This window comes from Drosophila melanogaster, chromosome 3R, assembly GCF_000001215.4.
Source record: "Drosophila melanogaster chromosome 3R".
Taxonomy (NCBI): domain Eukaryota; kingdom Metazoa; phylum Arthropoda; class Insecta; order Diptera; family Drosophilidae; genus Drosophila; species Drosophila melanogaster.
Window position 1 is genome coordinate 23,478,602 of NT_033777.3, and position 13,505 is coordinate 23,492,106.

The 13,505-nt window shown below is 44.0% G+C and overlaps 3 protein-coding genes and 1 long non-coding RNA gene across 4 annotated transcripts; all 4 read left to right on the forward strand.

Annotated features, from left to right (window-relative positions):
• Nucleotides 1-3,263: 3,263 nt before the first annotated feature.
• Ir94f (Ionotropic receptor 94f) lies at nucleotides 3,264-4,940 on the forward strand (the record flags this gene model as incomplete). Its single annotated transcript, NM_170075.2, has 1 exon — nucleotides 3,264-4,940. The coding sequence occupies one exon, from the start codon at nucleotides 3,264-3,266 to the stop codon at nucleotides 4,938-4,940; it is 1,677 nt and encodes a 558-aa protein (NP_732868.2).
• Nucleotides 4,941-5,261: 321 nt separating this feature from the next.
• On the forward strand, nucleotides 5,262-6,899 carry Ir94g (Ionotropic receptor 94g; the record flags this gene model as incomplete). Its single annotated transcript, NM_142890.2, has 1 exon — nucleotides 5,262-6,899. One exon carries the CDS (start codon nucleotides 5,262-5,264, stop codon nucleotides 6,897-6,899), a length of 1,638 nt encoding a protein of 545 aa, NP_651147.2.
• On the forward strand, nucleotides 6,880-7,484 carry lncRNA:CR44324 (long non-coding RNA:CR44324). The gene has a single exon (NR_125238.1). It is a non-coding gene; the product is annotated as a long non-coding RNA:CR44324 (long non-coding RNA).
• A 1,415-nt stretch (nucleotides 7,485-8,899) lies between these two features.
• On the forward strand, nucleotides 8,900-10,579 carry Ir94h (Ionotropic receptor 94h; the record flags this gene model as incomplete). The annotated part of the gene is made up of 1 exon (NM_142891.2): nucleotides 8,900-10,579. The coding sequence occupies one exon, from the start codon at nucleotides 8,900-8,902 to the stop codon at nucleotides 10,577-10,579; it is 1,680 nt and encodes a 559-aa protein (NP_651148.2).
• Nucleotides 10,580-13,505: the final 2,926 nt, after the last annotated feature.

The window sequence follows — 13,505 nt, forward strand, 5'->3', positions numbered from 1 at the left end:
AACCCAGCGAACTATGGTAACATGAGATTGTGGAGCGATCGATTGATGTCGAGTTCTGAGATTCAGTTTTGAAATCCGCTGCAGCAGAAGCGCTCGAGGCTTTGAAAATTTGGACATATGCCGGTCTGGCTTTTTGGCCGGGTGGATACTAAATTTTTCGACATTAGTTGGCAATTTTTCGTGGCCCAAAGCTGTCACGCCGACAGAACGTCAAGGAGAGATCACAAAAACGAGAAAGACTATGCATTCAACAAGGAACTTTGAGTGCTCTAATATAAAATTCCTCAGAGATAATAAAATCTTTTAATCATAAAACCTTTAATTGTAACATTTCAATTGAATTTTTCAACTTAAGAGAAGATATATTTTATTTATGTTGGATTACATTGTATATGACATCGTAAACAATAGTATTGACAATTTTTACTTCATCTGGTTGCATATAATATATAAAGAGGACCGAAAGTGGCAAGGATTAAGCCCTTTGGAAAGGGTACAATCACCTTAGAGCCACAACACATTTGCCACATTTTGACTTCTCGTCAGACGGCGATTTTGTTCCGCTGGCCACGGCAGTGTTTGCTAAACAGGCACACTTTGAGCCGGATCGGATCTAGTCGGAACGGAACGGAATAAAGCTGGCTGGATTGGCCCCAGACCCTGACATATTCCTCGTTGACGAAGCACGACGTGGTCGGAGGAGCAGCGAGGACAGAAGGGGCGAGCTCCAACGCCCTACAGCTAAGCCAAAGCAGATCGGGGGCATCATTATGATGTGACTGTGACGGGCGGGCAACCTTTCGGGAGGGGCTGTGCTCGCCCTGCATTTGCAACATTTTCATTTTCGTTTGGTTTGGTTTGACTTGATTCGCTGCCATGTGGCACATTTATCAGAAAATGCCCACTGACATTTGGCCAGCCACTTGAACTGGGTTAGCAGTGCAGCTAGAGCTGTGCGCTCATTAATTCTATTTGTTGCCAAAAGAAAAAAAGACCGAAAAATATGATAGTTTCGTTTGACCTCGGGGCATCAGTACAATCCGGATTTCTCAATACGCAATTTCCGTACAAGACTTACCAAATTGAATTGGCCAACAGATCCGATCGGATTGGATCGGATCGGATCGATCAGAATGTGTAATTAAAGGGCGATCGAGAGTCGAAGGGCGGTCCGTGCCCTAATGAATGGCGGCAGCTAATTAAGTTTTTAATGATCCACATTTGGCGCACACAAGCTGGCAAATCAATTAGCGCCCGCAGCCAGCTAACAATATGGCTAACAAATGAGTTCGGCCTAGATCAGAGCAAATGGTTTTGACAATTGCAGCCGAACTACGCCCAAACGCGGAGCGCAATCTCTGATGTAATCTGGATCCAATTGGCGTCGTTGGCCTGAAATATGTTTTATCGCATTTATTATCAGCTGCACCAAATCGTCTATAATTGAAAAACTGTTAACTAGATTAGCTGCCATTAGATCGAGTGATCGAGGGGGCCAGCCAGGCCAAGTGGGTCTCGAGTCCAGACCGATTCATATCCAGTTTATGGCCATTTAGTTGAGTCCGCAGTGGGAGATAAGTCTGTAAGTCTGTAATCGACTTGGCCAAAATGGCGCTGACCACGTTCATAAATAAGCTGCGGCTGCCCCAAAGGGACATGCCATCCATTCTCCGTTTTTCGAATTTTCTTTATTTATTTAAGTGCCTCCAAATCAGCTTTTTGCTGGCTGCTCTTTGAAATCTAATTAAGTTGTTTAAGTGGAATTTGTGGCCATAAAATTATGCAAATATCGGTGCGCCACCGCACTTCTGCCCCACTCGATTGGCACTCTGCGGATGCACATTTGCATTGGTAATTTGCACGCCAAAAGCCCACAAAGCCTCGGGGCCTCAGCTCTTGGCTCGTAAATCATAAGTGGGTGAGTTACGGTTTGAATTTGTTTTTTTGTGTTTCCTAAGCGCCACTAAAATATTGGGCGACGTATTAGGCGGAACAAATTTCATTTCACTGCACAATTTAAGGGTGTGATCTAGCCAACTGAAAAGTTCTCAGGCTCTGTGGAAAGCCATTATTTCGGTACATAAAGTTCGACTTTTATTCACCATTTCACATGATTTCTTGATGCCGCAGTACGCCTGCAGATACATATGCCCACACAGGTGCATAAAGATGTCAACGCTTAACTTATCAAGGCAGACAAACACGAACAACAAAAAAAAAAAACGCCAACGACGATGATGCGACAACGTTGTTAATACAATAAAACCGCTGTGATTCCTGCTTTGGGTTTATTTGCGTGTCGCTGCTGGTCACAAAATACAAGTAGCGCCCACCGCTGACCGTTTATCAAACAACAATAAACTGTAATTTATGAAAAATGCCTGTAAAATGACGATAAAACAAGTGCCACGACCACGAGACGACACCACCACCGAAAGCCAAAGCAACAAAATGCTGCTGTGCAGACGATGATGATGATGACATGGACATGGCTGCCAGTCTTGGTCTTGTGCGCATCCAGCCGGCAGACTGCAACCTGCAGTGGGAGTATATGATTGGGCTGCATGGTGCATTGCTGGCCAAGAAGACAACAATTCGCTTGGCCGGGATGCCACTCGGTGGGGCAGGGGTCGTGGGTTAGCGGGTTCGGCGATCCCCAGCTGCATCTTCACATTTGGCCCGAGCATTTGACCATTGTCAACACGCTGGTTTGTTGTTTGTTGGTTTGCTCAAAAGCAATTGTCTCTCTACCCAGTTTGGTGGAGCTTCACTGGGTTATACTACTTATAGATATTCTTTTATTTCCTTAAACTTAAATTGCGGAAAATATTTTCATCCAAACTAACAAAATTGTTGAGCATCACATTTACCGAAATACGTTATCCCCAAATAAATAAAACTTCTTGAAAAGAAGCCTCCTTGGCATTCAATTCATTCTAAATTCCAGGGAATCTGCGGTTCGAATATACCCATTGCAGGCATTCTCCACCGCTTATTTGGGTCACTCTGGCGACAGGTCAGACAAGCCACAATTTTATGCGTCGCAACTTTTGCTTTCGAGCGTTGGCGCAAGCTCTTTTGCATTCTTTGTAATGCTTTGTCTTCGAAACTTGCCTGCACTTACATTGGAAATCAGTGGCCAAAAGGGTTCTGCAAGTCAGCCCTTAAAAATGCTGACTCCTTCAGTTTGGACAGAACAATGCGAGTTGGGCCTTAAAAGCCAAGCCCAAACCTTCAATGGGTCACTAGTCTAAATGTCGGGCATGTGGCAACAAGTGCTGTTAGCCGAGACCTCTAATTGGTTTCGTTCAGACGTTCTCCAGCGGTTCTGGACACATTTGAGGGTGGAGATACGATTCCGGACAATGCTCAACTATCGATTGGAATCCTGTGATTGCTGGTTTGACAATGTTTTGGGCTCTGATAACTCAACGGCTTTATTGTGGAATGATCAGACATACCCTCACTATCTAAGACGCCGGCAGGATACCGACATATTGGTAGTGTCCTGCCTGAGGTTTCACCAATACCAGGAAGTACTCTTAGCATTAAGTTTAATGTTGGATCAAATGCGTAGCATGCCCGTGGTATTGCAACTTTGTGGAGACGAAGATTCCATGCAGGAACTAAACTCAGCTCGGCTACTATTGAAACATAGTCAAGACTTAAAAATGCCCAATGTTGTGTTGCTTTCGTCGACATTTTTTACCTCTGCAACATTGTACTCCTACGAAATGTTTCCAGAATTTAACGTTCAAAAACTTGTTTATCAGGCATACCTCACCCTGTTTCCTTATAAGCTGGGAAATCTGAAAGGACATCCTATACGTACAGTACCAGATAATTCGGAGCCCCTTACCATTGTGCGAAAAACATTGAATGGTTCCATTGCCATTGATGGTCTTGTATGGCAATTCATGATTGAGTTCGCCAAACATATTAATGCCACTCTTCAGCTTCCCATAGAGCCGCATCCGGAAAAATCCATTAAACTGGTCCAGATCCTTGATTTGGTAAGAAATCAAACCGTGGATATAGCAGCCAGCTTAAGACCCTATAGCCTTAATGTGCAGCGCAGCAGCACGCACATTTATGGCTCCCCGATGATGGTGGGAAATTGGTGTATGATGTTACCGACGGAGAGGGTAATAGGCAGCCATGAGGCACTGACCAGATTGATGAAATCTCCTTGGACGTGGTTAATCTTGCTACTATTCTACAGTGTGCACAGATTTTTGGCCCAAAAAACACGTTTAAGGAGTTCACTCATTCATCTGATAAAACTTCTGATTAACCTGTCGCTTATCTGCTTTCTGCAAGCTCAACTTTCGGCCTATTTTATTGGGCCCCAGAAGGTGAATCACATATCCAACATGCAACAAGTAGAGGAATCGGGTCTAAAAATCAGAGGAATGCGAGGGGAATTCATGGAGTACCCCATCGATATGAGGAGTCGGTATGCATCCTCATTTCTCCTGCATGACCTTTTCTTTGATTTGGCTCAATATCGTAATAGCTTGAACACGTCATATGGCTATACGGTAACGTCAGTTAAGTGGGAGCTATACAAAGAAGCCCAGCGACATTTCCGGCGACCTTTGTTTCGCTACTCGGAGGAAATTTGTGTCCAGAAGCTGTCACTTTTCTCACTGATTCAGCAAAGCAACTGCATATATTGCTACAGAAGCAGAATCTTCATCTTACGAATGCACGAAGCCGGACTCATTCGCCTATGGTATCGGAGATCCTATTATGTAATGGTTACTGCAGGACGTTTTCCGATTGGGGACTTAAGCACAGTTCATCGGGCGCAACCAATTCGTTGGACGGAATGGCAGAATGTGGTTTTACTGCATGGGGTTGGACTTCTATTTTCTGTGGTTGTTTTCGTCATCGAGCTCACTGTTCACTATGCAAATGTTTGCCTAAACAACTTGTAAGCAGAGTAAATAAGTCCCAGGAGTAAATAAAAAAGCATTAAAGGATATTGCGGGGTGTATTGGTTTTACGAGAAATAACCTTCTTATAGACAATTGTATTTTATATAGTTTTTAATTGGTATTTTTCTTTAATACAAACATTACGTAAATTTCGATATGGGCAGCATTATGTTATTAATGGGTGTCCCAGATCTATGGATTTAACTGTGTTATTTTTACTCCAAGGGGGAATGTGTTCCATAAATAGCTTTCCACCGATTAGGCAAATAAGACCAATTATATTATATAGGACCATCCGTGGAATGAAGTCAGTATTATAAGATGTCTACCGCCGTTAATAGTGTTCACTCTAAGCTCGTGTCGCTAATAAGCCGTGGTCAAGAGCTGACCAGCATTTTCTTTTATGCTCCTGCGAAAGAAAAATGCCACCTTGAAGATACAATCTCATCGGCCACTTGGGGATTGCCCTTGGTGATTTGGCGAACGGATAGAACTGTGATCCTAAATGGATTCATCGGCGAGGGACTCTTGGTACTGGCCTGCCTTCCAGGATTTCATTGGAGAGCTCTGCTAGGCAGTTTAGCAAGAAGTTTAAAATACCTTAGACAGGCGAGGATACTCATTGAACTAATGCAGGACAGAGATGAATTTCTAGTCAGTGAAGTGTTGCAGTTTTGTCTCAGTCAGGATATGATTAATGTCAATGCTATTTTTGACGATTTTCCGGAAACTGAAAATCTTTCCAGCTTTGAGGCCTATCCAAGTTTCGAAGTGGTAAACCAAACATTCACACCTGACACACAAGTATCTGACTTGTACCCGAATAAGATGTTAAACCTTCGTGGAGGTGTAATTCGAACAATGCCAGATTACTCGGAGCCAAATACCATTCTTTACCAAGACAAGGAGGGCAACAAAGAGATACTCGGATATTTGTGGGACTTATTGGAGGCCTATGCTCACAAACACAATGCCCAACTGCAGGTGGTCAATAAGTATGCGGATGATAGGCCTCTCAACTTCATCGAACTCCTGGACGCAGCCCAAAGTGGAATTATAGACGTGGGCGCAAGCATACAGCCAATGTCGATGGGTTCCTTAAGTCGCATGCACGAGATGTCCTATCCGGTTAATCAGGCCAGTTGGTGCACCATGTTGCCGGTGGAAAGGCAGCTCCATGTGTCCGAGTTGCTTACGCGGGTGATACCATATCCCACTCTTGCCCTACTACTACTCCTCTGGATTTTCTACGAGGTGCTTCGTGGACGTTGGCGTCGTCATTCGAGGCTCCAAAGTATTGGCTGGCTAGTGCTGGCCACTTTGGTCAGCTCAAACTACGTAGGAAAACTACTCAATCTATTTACTGACCCACCATCTCTGCCACCAGTCAACAGTCTGGCAGCTTTGATGGAATCGCCTGTGCGCATCATCTCTATAAGATCTGAATACTCGGCCATTGAATTTACGCAGCGCACCAAATACTCGGCTGCATTCCATTTGGCATTGCATGCATCGATACTGATAGGATTGCGAAATGCCTTTAATACATCCTACGGCTATACTATCACTAGCGAAAAGTGGAAGATTTACGAGGAGCAACAGAAGCGCAGCTCAAAGCCAGTGTTTCGGTATTCCAAGGACTTGTGCTTCTATGAAATGATACCATTTGGACTGGTCATTCCGGAGAACTCGCCTCATAGAGCTCCATTGCATAGTTACACCCTGCTTCTCAGACAGGCTGGTCTGCATGATTTCTGGGTGAATAGAGGCTTTTCGTATATGGTTAAGGCGGGTAAGATCAACTTTACAGCCGTCGGGGAGCGGTATGAGGCAAAAACTCTCACTATTACGGATTTGAGAAATGTCTTTATCATTTACGTTTCCGTATTGCTAATTAGCCTGATTCTGTTTACCTGTGAGCTTTTTGTCAGCTGGGTAAACTACTGGCTGGGATTTTAATTGTTCACGCGGCAATTACGGCGATGGCGTTCGATAAGCCTGACTGTTCCGGAAAGACCTCTACCCACCTCCACCCAACTACTCAGTAAATAATAGAGACAAGACAGGATAAAAACAAATGCAAACTTTTGTGTGTTTACTTCGTGACGGTGACAAGGGTTCCTGGAGTGCCCGATTCGGCAAGGAGACAGTAGTTAACAATGCTGTTGAATGGTTTCCTACCGTCTTACACCTTCGAGCTGCGAGGGCAAATGAAATAAATGCAAATTGCCTCCTACGAAGTCACCGCAGCGACACGACGGGCACCACGAAATGAGACCCCAATCGAGGGGAAGATGAACCACTGAACCACCGAACCACCGAACCAGAGAACCACTAAGCCACCATCAGACAACCGCAGCAGATCCACCAAATTATGTAAAAACCTTGGCAGCAAACACCAGCAAATTGTGGCCTAGTGCCGAAGTTGTCTGTTTCTTGCATTTTGGTAGGACAACGCAAGATCTGAGTTGCCGAGTCTGAGTTGCTGGCCCGTTTTGATTAACATAAAGCGAATAATAGACATCGACTGGCAGCAACGTGTACAAATTTGATTTCACGATTTTGCACTATTTAGCCAAAGAAGCCAAACCAAACCAACACCTGCAGCATTGCCAACATCAGCAGCGTTGGCAACAGCAGGGTTTTTTTGGGTAATTTTGACAGCTGAAGATGCATTTTTGCTTCGTTTCCACGGCTGTCAATGATGTGTCGCAACATGCATATCTCAATTTTAAATGACGTCTAGTTAGGCAAATGAACCCACTCTTTTGGGACTACGGATTGGCCCAGTTACCTTTACTTGGCTTAAGAATTTTCTTGCTTCATGGAGCATCGGTGTCTAGATGTGGCTTTTTTTTTTTTTTGGATTAGACAATTGCTACGCCAAGGGCAATTTATGATACACAAGATGTGCCACGATTTGGTTGACAAATTTCCCCAAAACACGATGTCTGGAAAATGAATTATGTGGCCGTGATCGGCGGGAAAATCAAGCCAAAACCGCTGATCGAGCGGGCCAAGACCCTCACGACATGTGAGACAATTTCCAGCCGTCGTGGCCAACAATCGACTTGCGATTCGAGATTTGCTGCAAATTATTAAACGATCTGTCCCAGCGAAGGTCAGCGGAGTGAAAAACACGCATGTGCAGCCAGAAATCCGCAGACCGCGAAACTTTCTCCGCAAGACGGATGCGAGGGTGTTGTCAGCTGCCAAGAAGGATCAGGCTTAAGTCAGTCCCGGCCATAAAACCTCATGGTTGGCCAAAGAGACGCCGCCTGAACTTTGAATGGCAGGCGAAACAAGTCGGGAGCCCGATGGTCAGCACCGAATTTTTGAGACCCTTTCCTCGAATGGGAAATTATTCCAATCAATTGACTCAGTTTAGATTTGTTAAGTTTGTACTATTATTAAAATACTCTGTATCACTTCTTATTTACATTTTAAGCACCAATGTTAAATTGCATTTTAAGCTGTGCCCTTTAATAAAACCAAAACTCCCTTTGAACGTACAACTACCATGTGAAGCCAAAAAATATTTCGGCTTAAAAATTCTACAGCTGCAGCTGGCCCTCTGGGTTCGGCCTGTCGTATTTTCTCTCTGGCTTTTTGTTTTGTTTCGCTGCATTTTGTTTTGTTTTCGACTGCGTTGCGGTTGCCTTGCCCACAAGTTGAAAGGTCAGGAATTTATGGATTTTACATGGCTGCAGAGACATTTCCAGATACGAGTAATCGTAACTTTAACAAACTGGGAGCTTGCCTTGAACTCATACTCCTCCATAGCGAAGTCACTTTGATTATCTCTGGACAAACTCTTAATTTCCATATGGTAGTTGTCCCCGGATAATTACGTGCGATAAGCATTTGATTTCCAAAGCAAACATTGTATCAAAGTACAATTGCTTCCAGTTGCCAGTCTAGTCTTTGTCAGTCAGTCCTCGTCGGTTTCGGTATAAGTCATGTTGTCCAACATCAGTTTTAGTTCTGCTCCTGAGCTGGTCGATTTATACGGTTTGGTTTTGAAGTTTTTGGTGTCCTCAGAAACCACATTGTTTTACTTTAACCCCACTGGACAGAAGTGCAGCTGGGAAACACTTCCGAGGACTATTCTATCCAACCATCCACAGATCATCTGGTTTCGCGAAGAAACTTATCCAGGATTGTACAAGCGGCACAGCAGTAACCTGTTTGTAATGGCCTGTCTATCTTCGACGTCTTATGATGGTCAGCTCCAACTTTTGGCCGAGAGTTTGACCAGGTACCGATCAGTAAGGGTACTTATCGAGGTGCAGGATAAAGAAGGCTCCTTTTTGGCCTCTCAAATCCTTTTGCTTTGCCAACAACACAGCATGCTGAATGTGGTACTGTACTTTTCACGTTGGACACGCACTCTGAATGTCTTCAGTTACTTGGCCTTTCCATATTTTAAACTCTTGAAGCAGCGTTTATCAGGATCATTACGACCCAAAATTTTTATCAACCAGCTTAAGGATCTACAAGGTTATAAAATTAGGGTTCAACCCGATCTGTCGCCACCCAATTCCTTTTCCTATCGGGATCGACATGGTGAATGTCAAGTAGGTGGATTTTTGTGGAGAATTGTAGAGAACTTTTCCAAAAGCTTGAAGGGCGATACCCAGGTTCTGTATCCGACATGGGCAAAAGCCAAGGTATCAGCTGCGGAATATATGATACAGTTTACGCGGAATGGAAGTTCAGATATCGGAGTAACTACCACGATGATAACGTTTAAGCACGAGGAAAGGTATCGCGACTATAGTTACCCTATGTACGACATCAGCTGGTGTACCATGTTGCCGGTGGAGAAGCCTTTAAGTGTGGAAATCTTATTTTCGCATGTACTAAGTCCTGGATCAGCACTTCTTCTAATCTTGGCTTTTATACTGTTCTTCTTAATAGTTCCCCAGCTGATTAAATGTTTGGGTATTACTTTTCGTGGAAGATTAATTGGAATGGCTTCAAGGATCTTTGCTTTGGTGATGCTTTGCTCCAGTTCTGCCCAACTGCTCTCTCTTCTAATGTCGCCACCGCTTCACACACGAATCAAAAGCTTTGATGACCTCTTAACCTCTGGCTTAAAGATCTTCGGAATAAGGAGTGAGTTATATTTTCTGGATGGTGGTTTTCGGGCAAAGTACGCATCAGCTTTTCACCTAACTGAAAACCCCAATGAGCTTTATGATAACCGAAATTACTTTAATACAAGTTGGGCCTATACCATCACGTCAGTGAAGTGGAATGTGATCGAGGCCCAACAGCGACACTTTGCCCATCCAGTATTCCGATACTCGACGGACTTGTGTTTCAGCTCGGAGACACCGTGGGGATTGCTGATTGCTCCGGAGTCCTTCTATCGGGAACCGCTTCAGCATTTCACCCTGAAAATTAACCAAGCTGGATTGATTACCCAATGGATGACACAAAGTTTCCATGAAATGGTGAGGGCGGGACGCATGACCATCAAGGATTACAGCCGAACAAATCTAATGAAACCGCTGCGCATCCAGGACCTTCGCAAGTGCTGGGTCATCTTTGCAGTGGGTCTGGGCACTTCGACTGTCGTATTCACCATCGAATTGCTTCTTATCTACACCAACGTGTTTCTCAATAGCTTGTAGTGTCTGGCTTTGTCATTTTCGCCTGCAAATAAAATAAATGCAAATTGCTCACCAGGAAGACACCGCAAAGACACGACCGGAGCCACGAAATAAGACTCCAAGTGCGAAGCGAGAAACAAGGCAACCACAACAGATCCACCAAATTATGTAAAGCCCCAACACCAAAGAAGCAGTCTAAAACCAACAATTTGTGGCCTACTGACAGAGAGGGGGTGTACACTGGAAATAAGCACTTTACAACTAAGTAAACTTTGTCATACAAAATAAAATTTAAAAAACGAATCATATTTAATTTATTTTATTATTATGCATTTTAACATACTATTTATTTATTATAACATCACAAATTTGTTTAAGCATATTTGCTGTTTAAACTTTTCAGTGCAGCTGTCTGTTTTTCATTTTGGTGGGACAACGCAGAATCCGTCTGAGTCTTAGTTGCTGGCCCGTTTTGATTAACATAAAGCGAATAATAGACATCGACTGCCAACAACGTGAACAAATTTGATTTCACGACTTTGCACTATTTACCCAAAGAAGCCAAACCAAACCAACAACACCTGCAACATTGCCAACAACAAGGGACTTTTGGTAATTTTTGACAGCCAAAGATGCATTTTCGGTTCGTTTCGTCTGTTGTCATTGATGTGTTGCAATATCGCACATCTCAATTACAAATTATGTCTACCACCATTTGAATGACGGCTTCACAGCTTTTTGCGGTGTTACATTTTTGAAGAAGGCTTTGAGATTACCAAGTAGCTCGCTACAAGTAGACGCAACAGCGATTTATTTACACATTTAGTATTATGTTTTCTTTGATTAACAACTTTACTATTACTTATTAGCGAAGGAAGCAGTGGTAAGGAAATTGATTTAGTTTTCCTTCATTTATGTCTGTGTTATTCGTGCCAATCAGATTTATTTGGAAATAAAATAATTCTGCCTTTACCTTGGGTCCGTCTTATGACTCACCTTGCAGACCTGCTGACCCACCATCGCCGTCGTGGTTTCGACCGTCCAGGTGTTCAATTAAGCACTGACGTTGACCTTAATACTCAGGCCGCTGAAAACGGATTGAAAAAGTGCCAGAATTTGTGACAAATTGTCGCCGAATGTGCGCAGAAATCAAGTTTATGGTCAATGGGAATGGTTGGCAAAAATACAGAACGGTGGTGTGGATGTCAACAGATTCTGTTTTGGCCGCTTAGAAAGTAGATGGCATTAAAATGCCAAGGAAATTCCGATATCGAGGTGCTAAAATATGCATTAAAATTGCTGATGAAGCGGCTTGTTTGCTAGCAGGATTACCAAATATTTGCGGCTGCCAAAAGTCAAAAGAAATCAATCAAAATGCCACAATCAACAACGACCAACCGCAAGGCGCCAAAAGGCAACAAAAGGCAATAAAAGCCAAAGAGACAAGGAGACGAAGAGGCCGACGGAAGCGACAGACTGACGTGTGCCCAAGACGCTTAGTGGCTGCTGCAAGTTTGGATTTTCCTTCTTGCAACAGCAGCATCCAGCGGCAGACGGACGGCCCCACATCTCTAAGTGGACAACAAAACGCCTCCAACACTTTTGGGGCGCGAAAAATGTGTTTGCCGAGCCAAGCAAAGCCAAGCCAAGCCAAGTCAGTTTGGAGTTGCTGTTTCCCCGGCCAAGTGCTTGCCATTCGCGCCAAGAGTGTTTGGGTGAATGCCTAATGTTGCGGCAGTTGCAGTTGCATTTGCAGGGGGCGGGAACTCGAAGGAACCCAGGAGCATAGGACCTCTGGCACACCGATGTATTCACAAGTGTACATAAAAATAAAATAAATAAGCCCGCGCTGATCTTCATTTGTTGTTGTCGCTCAGTTGACATCGCCTTTGGCATGGCATCGTCATCTACATCTCCCTGACATATATTTGCATAGTTTTGTCGAGAACAAAATGGCAGCAGCGGAACAAAAAGAAATCCGTTGACAAGTGTCTGTCAGGGACATCGTGCTGGGCAAATTTGCATGTAGTCGCATCTCACGCTTTAGACATATCCGAAAAAGTTAGAAGAGGCTAAGACTCTAATGACAACGACACATGGAGCACCCTTCTATGGTTGGGAGCCATCTATATTTCATCTCTTGTCTAAAATTTCAAAAAAAGTTATATATAAAAATGTATTATAATAATAATAAATACACTCATTCTGTTGAAATATCTCTATGACGGAGTTGTGGTCTGAAACCCAAATTTGGTAGGGCTCAACAATAAGAGAAGCTAAAAGTGTACCGGAAATTAACTGAAATATGGAACACCAAAGAGACCCACCATTATGATTGTACCATTTTCAAATAACTTCTTCAAGGGTATATGCCGAAAGCAATAATTCGACTTGTCTTATACATTGTGGTGAAAATGTTGTTGCTGTATTTCCTCGTCTTTATTTTTACCATCTTGTGTTTTGTGTGTCGATCTCAAGCGCACCTTTATGGTCTATTATACTAACGGGAATGCCCCGAGAGCAACGACAATAATAAGCAAATTGATTGAAATATGCGATATCATGGTAACCGCAACTCAAACGGAAACGGCCGCTCCCTCCCACCGCCAACCGCCCACTTCCCTCCCCTGACCGCCCAACAACCCACCTCCCCCACCGCTGGCAATTGTGTGGTAGCGCATTAAATGTCGATTTCGTTTTGCACCCGCGGCGCAGATACGCAGCTTGTGATACGGGAAGTACGCAGTGGTGCCGGTGGTGCTATAGCACTATAGTGGTGCAGCAAAGGTGGTTCAGTGGTGCTGGGTCACTGCCAATGCCATGCGGACGATTAAGCAGGGGTGCGGCCCCAAAATCCCAAATCCCAGTGATGACGCCCACCCAGCCGGCCCAGTGGGCAATCTTGGATGACTCTCCACCGCTTGCTTTTCGGTTGCCGAGTTGCTGA